The sequence below is a fragment of the Sapajus apella genome, unplaced genomic scaffold, assembly GCF_009761245.1.
Source record: "Sapajus apella isolate SASKATOON/1434 unplaced genomic scaffold, GSC_monkey_1.0 scaffold78, whole genome shotgun sequence".
In the NCBI taxonomy this organism is placed as follows: Eukaryota; Metazoa; Chordata; class Mammalia; order Primates; family Cebidae; genus Sapajus; species Sapajus apella.
The window spans coordinates 5203614-5213451 of NW_022437018.1; the positions used below are offsets into that span (position 1 = coordinate 5203614).

Below are 9838 nucleotides of genomic sequence, written 5' to 3' on the forward strand. Positions count from 1 at the left end.
CTGGGTTCAAGCGATTCTTCCGCCTCAGCCTCCCGAGTAGCTGGGACTACAGGCGCGTGCCATCACACCCGGCTAATTTTTCTATTTTTAGTAGAGAAGGGGGTTTCATCATGTCGAGAATGGTCTCGATCTCTTGACCTCGTGATCCGCCCGCCTCGGCCTCCCAAAGTGCTGGGATTACAGGCGTGAGCCACCGTGCCCGGCCGTCTCCAGATTTTTTAATAATCGCCATTCTAACTGGCGTGAGATGGTATATCAATGTAGTTTTGATTTGCATTTCTCTGATGACCAGTGATGATGAGCATTTTTTCATATGTTTGTTGGCCTCATGTATGTCTTCTTTTGTAAAGTGTCTGTTCATATCCTTTGCCCGCTTTTGAATGGGCCTGTTTGTTTTTTTCTTGTAAACCTGTTTTAGCTCTTTATAAATTCTGGATATAAGCCCTTTGTCAGATGGGTAAACTGCAAAAATTTTTTCCCATTCTGTTGGTTGCCGATTCACTCTAATGACTGTTTTGCCGTGCAGAAGCTGTGGAGTTTGATTAGGTCCCATTTGTCTATATTGGCTTTTGTTGCCAATGCTTTTGGTGTTTTGGTCATGAAGTCCTTGCCTATGCCTGTGTCCTGAATGGTTTTGCCTAGATTTTCTTCTAGGGTTTTTATGGTGTTAGGTCTGATGTTTAAGTCTTTAATCCATCTGGAGTTAATTTTAGTGTAAGGTGTCAGGAAGGGGTCCAGTTTCTGCTTTCTGCACATGGCTAGCCAGTTTTCCCAACTCCATTTATTAAACAGGGAATCCTTTCCCCATTGCTTGTTTTTGTCAGGTTTGTCAAAGATTGGATGGTTGTAGATACGATGTGTTGCCTCCAAGGCCTCTCTTCTGTTCCATTGGTCTATATCTCTGTTTTGGTACCAGTACCATGCTGTTTTGATTTGTTTGTAGCCTTGTAGTTTAGTTTGAAGTCAGGTAGTGTGATGCCTCCTGCTTTGTTCTTTTTGCTTAGAATTGACTTGGCTGTACGGGCTCTCCTTTGGTTGCATATGAAGTTTAAGGTGTTTTTTTTCCCAATTCCGTGATGAAGGTCATTGGTAGCTTGATGGGGATAGCATTGATCTGTGTTTTTTTGTTTTTTTTTTCTCCCCCTTTAAGATGGGGTTTCATTATGATGGCCAGGCTGGTCTTGAACTCCTGACCTCAGGTGATCCAGCTCGGCCTCCCAAAGTGCTGGGATTACAGGCGTGAGCCACCGCGTCCAGTCTCTTTGGGTGTTTTTATGGTGTGCTTTATGAGAGCTTTGAACAGCATTAAATATGTCAACTAGTGCTCTTTAAATCTTCCCTAAACCATATTTTGTTATGAGTCTGATTAAATCTATCATCACTACAAAGACAATGTACTGTGTTTATTTAAGTCATATTTTATATGAATGCCCCAGTGAAACAATACCTTATGTAACCCAAAATGGTCATGGTTACATATGTATAACTATGTTAAGTGGAGTAAATTAGCATATTTTATGTACTGAGCTATGGGATGTTATGAGTATATAAAGGGAAGAAAGTTGTAGTCCTCGCCTAATCCTTGTCTTTGAAGACTTAAAACTAATGTTGGCCTTCAGGTACCTCTCTCGCCCCCCTCCCCCACCGTCTAAATTCTGTGACATTCTCAGGAGTAGAAAAATAAGGCAGTCTGTTAGATCACATTAGCTTCAATTATGGAGGTAGAACTTAATGTGATTAGTAAATCCCACTGGTTTGATTGGGGGTTTCCACGTGTGTTATGTTTCAGAATGTCTGAGTTGAAAATTGATGTGGTTGAAATGAGCTCACTTTTTGAAACTGATTTACATCTAGAGCTTATAACTGGTCTTAGAAGGTATGGATATAGGTGTATTCTGAAAGGAAGCAACTTATTTGGAAATCATTTTAGAGATGTTACAAGGAAAGATCAATATCTGAGAGACTGATAAGATGGAAAGGCTGAAGTGAGAGAATTTAAGGGCAAACAGAGGTGGCCTGTGTGTCCAGCTGTCAAAGATCAGAGGAGATTCTGAGACTAAAAACTTACCCTAAGATTACATACCTAAGGACTTTATGGCCTCTTTGTAGTGTTTGTATTATAAATGTGTTGCTTGATGTCTCTTTCCTTTTGAGGAAAGGTAGAATTTACTCTTTAGGTGGACAGTGGCTGAAATTAATTGAAACTGGACATGTGAGCATTCATGCCACATAAGCACATCAGTAAGGAAAAAAACTGTCTAAATCTGGCAGGAGGTGGGGAAGGGAAGGTGCCTACATTTTCCTATTCCATGTTTAAAAAGGTAAGTTTAAGAAGCCACAGACTCCCAGAGATTCAACATTGTTGGAAAAATGTATTGCTTTAAACCCTTGATTAGTGGCTGTAACTTGATTGGTGTAATTTTCTCTTAACCCTTCTCATGCAGTCCAGTTTCCTAAGTGAATTTCTCTTCATTCATACACCACAAAAGAGCAAAAGCTTAAACAAGTTAATAGCCGTTGACAGTGCTTAGAACTCAAAATGAACATTTCAGATGATCAGGCCCCAGAGTCAGAGTATTTGTATGGATTTGATCAATACTTTGGTTGAAAACAAATGTTAAGCCTTTTGAAACTGTGGTAACATGAAAATGATTCTAGATCTGATCAATCCTTATCATTCAGAGGCAGTATATTGCTGCACCTGTGTGCTTTGGTACTGGTTTAACAGATTCCTGATAGAAGAGCAACAGATGTTATTTTTTTGTTTGTTTTTTGGGTTTTTTTGAGATGGAGTCTTTTTTTTTTTTTTTTTTTTTTTTTTTTTTTTGCCCACCACTGATGAGATGGAGTCTTGCTTTGTTGCCCAGGCTGCAGTCCAGTGGCATGATCTCAGCTCACTGCAACCTCTGCCTCCAGGCCCAGGCGATTCTCCTGCCTCAGTCTCCGGAGTAGCTGGGAACTGCAGGCATGCACCACCATACGCAGCTAATTTTTGTATTTTTTAGTAGAGATGGCATTTCACTTTGTTGGCCAGGCTGGTCTCAAACTCCTAACCTCAAGTGATCTGCCCGCCTCGGCCTCCCAAAGTGTTGGGATTACAGGCGTGAGCCACTGTGCCTGGCCAGATGTTGTTATTTTAAGACATTCTTGATATTTCCTTAGTTCCTTTATTCTATCACTTGCTTAATATCTACTTTAAATTTTAGCCTTGTGTCATAATTAAAGGAAGTAGTTTAACCAGAATTGTTAGCAGTTTTTGAGATAAACACTTTCTAAATTTCTGTGTTGCTATACTTTAGTTTCTATTGTAAATCTGTGGAGGAAATCCATGAACATGGAATCAGATTTAAAATAATTTTTTCTTTAAAAATAACTTTAAAATGCACCATTTATAAGATTTAAACATGGGGAGTACTTTAAATGACAGTGTGGTTCTTGTTGAATTCTTTGTGCTTTGGGTTATCCTTTGGTAACTTCCTTTGTCATAGACATTTTTTTTTTTTTTCTTTTTGAGACAGAGTCTCGCACTGTCACCCAGGCTTGAGTGCAGTGATGTGATCTCCCTGGCTCACTGCAGCCTCTCATCTCCCAGGTTCAAGCGATTCTCCTGCCTCAGCCTCCTGAGTAGCTGGGATTACAGGCACATGCCACCACACCCAAATAATTTGTTTGTATTTTTTTTTTTTTTTAGTGGAGACGGGATTTCAGGCTGGTCTCAAATCCCTGACCTCATGATCCACTCGACGTGGCCTCCCAAAATGCTGGGATTACAGGCATGAGCCACCGTACCCAGCCTTTCATATATTCAAGGTTTTACAAAGGGAGGCACTTCAGTTGGCTTAAGCTTGGTTTTGTGAAATCTGTTCCCTTTGTTAAGAAAGTGGATTTAAAGCAAACAGGGAGACAAATGCAGGCAAGTTGGAAGGAGTGTCTGAGAACATTTATTAACAATGTATTGGAACATGAGCAGAGCAGTTAGAATGTCTCCACAGATTTAAATATGAACAAAAGGAAAATAAATAGTATGCAGCTATACAGACTTAGTATAGGAATGAAAGATGAGAGAAGGTTGCGGAGCGAATGTAATTATTTATGGTAAGCATGACTGGAGCAAAGACTATTTGACCAACTCTTTCTTTTTTTTTTAAATCTTTTTAACTTCATACAGGGTCTTGCTTTGTTACCTAGGCTAGTCTCGAACTCCTGGGCTCAAGCAGTCCTTCAGCCTCAGCCTCTCAAAGTGCTAGCCACCATGCCTGGCCCCCTCCTCTCTTTTCTTGCAGAGGGAGCATGTATTTCAGCAGTCCTAACCTTTTTGCCACCAGGGACCAATTTTGTGGAAGACAGTTTTCCTCAGACCTGGGGTGGGGAACTCACCATAATGTACAATCAGTAGGAGCCCTGAGCTTGTTTTCCTGCAGCTAGACAGTCCCATCTGGGCATGATGGGAGACTGTAACAGATCATCAGGCATTACATTATTATAAGGAAAACACAACCGAGATCCCTTGCATGTGCAGTTCACGGTAGGGTTTGCTCTGCTATGAGACTCTAATGCTGCTGCTGATCTGATGGGAGGCGTAGCTCAGGCGGTAATGCAAGCAGTGGGAGCAACTGTAAATACAGATGAAGTTTCGCTGGCTTGCCTGCTGATCACTGGCTGTGTGTGTGGCCCAGTTCCTAACAAGCCACAGACCAGTACCAGCCTGGGGGTTTGGGACCCCTGATGTAATTAATCTCTACCTCAAGGACTACGGTAGAACCTAGCAGGCAAGAACTCTTAAGTTACGACATCAAAATTACTAAATTATTTGGATCAAGACTGGACAGAAAGCAATGCCTTGTAGTATCTGCAGAAAGGCGAAAGAGGAACTTAATGTAGGGATGAGAGATGCCAAAAATGTTTATAGCAAGCAAGATAAACATGGAAATTCATTATGGACAATTCTTTATTAGTGATGCAGAACTTGTTATTTATACCTAACCTTGTTCTAGAAAGGCTACAGAATGTCTTAAAGAGGAATGTATAACAAAATATCAAATGTAATGAGAGATACATAGATAAGGAAATCCATAGAGAAAATGGGCAATGACTAGTAATATGGTTCACAAAATGTACCATTAGTTCCGGCTTCTTTTTTTTTTTTTTTTTTTTTTTTTTTTTTTTTATAAAAGAACTTGCCTTATGTTTTCTAGCAGTCATCCTAAAGAGGGAAAGTAAGAATTTTTACATTGGCTATTAAAATTCGAACAAATGGTCACCGAGGATCTGATTCTAAGATCAGAGAGAGGTTTATTGAAGTTTTTCATAAGTGACATTATACTGTCCTCAATAACTTCCTCACAGTAAATATGTCAACAAGTTCTTAGGGATTTTAACCCTAAAGCTGATGGCCTGGCTCAGAGACAGTATTCATTAAAAGTGATTCTATAGGAGTCCAAAATGATAGGTTCCAGGTATTCAGATGGATACAAAGTCATTGATAATCTCATGATATTTTTGTGAGTACAATGAGTAATAGGGTTTTGATAGGTTCTTGTTTGATTTTAATCTTCCGTAAACCTATTTTTCTCATTAGGCCATCTTCAGTTTCTGAATTATAAAATCTACAGGAGTTTTAAATAACAAAACCTTCAAGAATGGGTAGGGAATTTTTCATTTTATTGCCACTGACACCTTTTTGGGGAAAAAATGCTTTTTTAAAAAAAATCCCCAGTTATAGCAGAATTATTTATTAGACTGGTTTTCGTTGTCATATGAGGACTATTAAAACTCTTCCTTTTACCTGTTAATTACAAAATGATGACACATATTAACATGTCTTTTTTTTTTTTAAACAGCATATCTTTCTGAAGCCATGAAGCTGACACAATCTGAGCAGGTGAGACATGTTCCTAATATTTGCAACAATGGTTAGAAAGGTTTTCTTGTAGAGACTTGAATTGTGTATAAAGCAAAGTATTGTGTCCCTCTCAAAATGCTATAGTCAAACATACATAAAATGGGCAAGGGAAGAGTACTTCAGAAAGGAAATTAAAACTAAATGAACTGCAGTCGATGTCCCAGACATAGAATGCAGAAACTTCTTTTTTTCTAGTGGTTACTCACAGATTGCCCAGATGTATCTTTTAGAGAGCCCTCTTAGGACCCCTGATCATTAGCTCTTACATGATCATTAGCTCACAGTCAGTAAACAGGCCTGGCCAAGAGGAAACCAGTTGGACTACTGTTTGCTTGTGAAAGATAATTTGAATCTGACCAGCCCCTCACTTGTCTTTGCTTGAATTCTTTTTATTTTTAATTTTTTAATTTTTTATATTTTTTTAAATCTTTGCTCGAATTCTTAAGCAGTTCAGGTACTTTTAAATTTGCTTCATCAATTTTTTTTTTTTTTTTTTTAAATAGACGGGGTTTCACCATGTTGGTCAGGTTGGTCTTGAACTCCTAACCTCAGGTGGTCCGCCCGCCTTGGCCTCCAAAGTGCTTGGATTATAGGCATGAGTCACTACGCCCGGCCTCATCAATTGTTTTAAGTTGTCTTCTGTGTTTAAGGAGGACCTGCCAAGTATTTCAAGATACATTTATTCATAAGACTGGGCATGGTGGCCCATGCCTGTAATCTCAGTGCTTTTGGAGGCCAAGACAGGGGGATCACTTGAGGCAAGGAGTTCAAGACCAGCCTAGGCAACATAGTGAGACTCCATCTCTACAAAACTTTTAAAAATTAGCTGGGCATGGTGGCACATGCTTGTAGTTCTAGCTACTTGGGAGGATGAGGTGGGAGGATCACTTGAACACCTAAGTTCAAGGCTTGAGTGAGCTATGACTGTGTCATTGCACTTCAGCCTCAGCAACAGGGACCTTGTCTCTAAAATAAATATACACAAAATACCTTCTTAAAAACTTTATTATAAAAGTATCAGTTAAAGAGACCATTTCTGTGAGGTATATCAGCGGCAGGGAAAGCCATTAGTTTCTCAGACTGAATGAAGGGGACTTTAAAGTTGTGTTCTATCCCTTTCACTGCCTTTGAAAGTATAGAATCTGCTCATGATACAGGCTTGTATAGAGCTGTCCAAACATCCTGTTGATAGAAAGACTTTCTTTCTAGCTCTTGGTAGAATTAATATGTCTACAGAGGAAAGATTTCTAATTTTAAGTTGAGTACAAATGACATTACACATGGGGTCAGGCACATTGAGGAAAATGTTAAGTTTTATTCAATTGCAAACATACATGTAAGTTGTAAGTGTTGTTGGTTTATTCAGAAAGGAGGAATTTGTAGTAGTATATGTTGGACATTACTAAAAGACACTTAAAGTGTTAAATTCTTCAAATTTTACCTTTCCTTCTGTGTAATAGGCTCATCTTTCACTAGAACTGCAAAGGGATAGCCACATGAAACAGCTCCTCCTCATCCAAGAGAGATGGAAAAGGGCCCAGCGTGAAGAAAGATTGAAAGCCCAGCAGAACACCGACAAGGATGTAGCTGCCCATCTTCAGGCATCTCACAAACCCTCTGCAGAGGATGCAGAGGGCCAGAGCCCCCTTTCCCAGAAGTACCCCCCTTCCACAGAGAAACGCCTGCCTGAGATTCAGGGGATCTTTGACAGGGATCCAGATACACTACTGTATTTACTTCAGCAAAAGAGTGAGCCAGTGGAGCCATGTATTGGAAGCAAAGCCCCAAAAGATGATAAAACAATTATAGAGGAGCAGGCAACCAAAATTGCAGATTTGAAGAGGCATGTGGAATTCCTTGTGGCTGAGAATGAAAGATTAAGGAAGGAAAATAAACAACTAAAGGCTGAAATGGCCAGACTTCTAAAAGGTCCAATAGAAAAGGAGCTGGATGTAGATGCTGATTTTGTAGAAACGTCAGAGTTATGGAGCTTGCCACCACATTCAGAAACTGCTACAGCCTCCTCAACCTGGCAGAAGTTTGCAGCAAATACCGGGAAAGCCAAGGACATTCCAATCCCCAATCTTCCTCCCTTGGATTTTCCATCTCCAGAACTTCCCCTTATGGAGCTCTCTGAGGATATTCTGAAAGGATTTATGAATAATTGAAATGGAAGGCCACAGAAGAGGAGGGGAGAAGAGGAAATAATGCAGTAATAGTTAATCCAGCAAAAAAACTGAAAAGGGAAAAACCACATAGAAGGGTCATCCCGGAAATGCTTCGTCATCTGGCGGACTGTGAGAGAAGAGGCATTGCCAGGACTTGGGAAACAGTCACTGTGAAATGTGTCTCGTAATGATTCACTGACTTGTGCTAATGATTCCGACTTGGCAGACACTAAACTCATGGAGGGTTCACTTTCTCCTGATACAAACCAAATGGCTACCTGGAATAATTTTTTTCAAGCAACAATTATTTTTCTTATCTTCAGGGTTAAAATGTTTAAAAGTATGTTATGCGTAATTAATCTCTAATGCCGTAAATGATAATGCAAAACTTAAATAATACGGTGGCCCGAGGGGCTGCCCTCTATTTGAAACAAGCTTTCTATCATGCATTGACTGTGTGCGTTTTGTTAATGCACATTTTGTTTGTTTAAATGAGGTGTGTAAGATACACACCCTTCTAGATGAAACTATATGTGCCACACTTTGCACTACTCATGATGATAACCTCAAGACTATCAGGAGAGATATTTAAATTTCCATTTTATGAAGAAAGGAACCAAATTATTATGCTTTTTTAAACAAATTACCAGTTTACATAATTAATCAGGGTGCATTTTAAGTTCTAACTTTGTTTATTGTATAATGCATCATTTGAAAATACCAAGGAGGAAATACCCTGTGTTTTTAATGATGCAAGAGTGGGAGTAATGCTAGTTGGCAGTATTTGATTGTAAGAAATCAATAAAGTAATTACGTTTTATACCTTTGTTGAATGTGGTTGATAGTTAAGAAGCAAAGCACTGATTGGCTTCTCTCTGCGTTGTAAACTTTGAACAGATGTGGTTAGATGATTGCTTTTTTGTGTCATGGATTTTTTTTTTTTTTTTTTTTTTCAGTATGGTGTTGTCCATTTTCCCTTGTCTGTCACTAGGGTGACGGAGAGTCCAGAAGTTCCTGAGGTTTAAATGTGTTGTTTCCAACCTTTTTCCTGACCGCCACATGGAAGATGCTTAGGGCTGCTCTAGGCTGGAGGCAGCTGTCCCTTGGGCACCTGCCACCCTGGCAGAGCATAGTGTGGGGAGGCACTGCTTTGGATTCTCTCTACCAAGCTGGATGATCTTCCATGAGAAGGAAGGGGAAGAGGAGAATACAAGCAAAACATTTGGGTGCAAGCTGCTGGGTGTGTTTAAAGCTTGGAATTGTGTGGAATTAACGGAAATGAGATAAATATATTGCCTCCTCTGAGGACAGTTGGGTTAGGCTCACACATCTAGTGATGAAACTAGTAGAAACAGGGCCAGGCGTGGTGGCTCCTACCTGTAATCCCAGCACTTTGGGAGGCCAAGGTGGGAGGGTCGTTTGAGCCCAAGAGTTTGAGACCAGCCTGGACAACACAGTCAGACCCTGTTTCTACCCAAAAACTTTGAGCTAGGTGAGTGGTGCACACCTGTAGCTGTGGTTACTCCAGAGGCAGAGATGGGAGGATGACTCCAGCCTGGGAGGTTGAGGCTGCAGTGAGCCGTCATCATGCCACTGCATTCCAGCCTGTACAGCAGAGTGAGATTCTGTCTCAAAGAATCTTTAACAGTAGAAGTGACCATGCAGAAATCATATTTTTTCTTGTCTGATCTTGCTGCAGATGAAACAAACTAGCCTGTTTTGTTATACTTTCTTAAAAGCTACGTTAATTTGCTGGGCATGGTGGCTC

At 40.1% G+C, this 9838-nt stretch overlaps 1 protein-coding gene across 2 annotated transcripts in view; it reads left to right on the top strand.

The window, feature by feature from the left end:
* Window positions 1-9545, top strand: part of NRBF2 (nuclear receptor binding factor 2) — a 30263-nt gene extending 20718 nt beyond the window's left edge. For both annotated transcript variants that reach the window (XM_032252589.1, XM_032252590.1), the window contains 2 exons: window positions 5841-5881; window positions 7363-9545. In XM_032252589.1, coding sequence (XP_032108480.1) covers window positions 5841-5881; window positions 7363-8070 — 749 coding nt within the window. In that variant the 3' untranslated portion in view covers window positions 8071-9545. The remainder of the gene's footprint in view (window positions 1-5840; window positions 5882-7362) is intronic.
* Window positions 9546-9838: the final 293 nt, after the last annotated feature.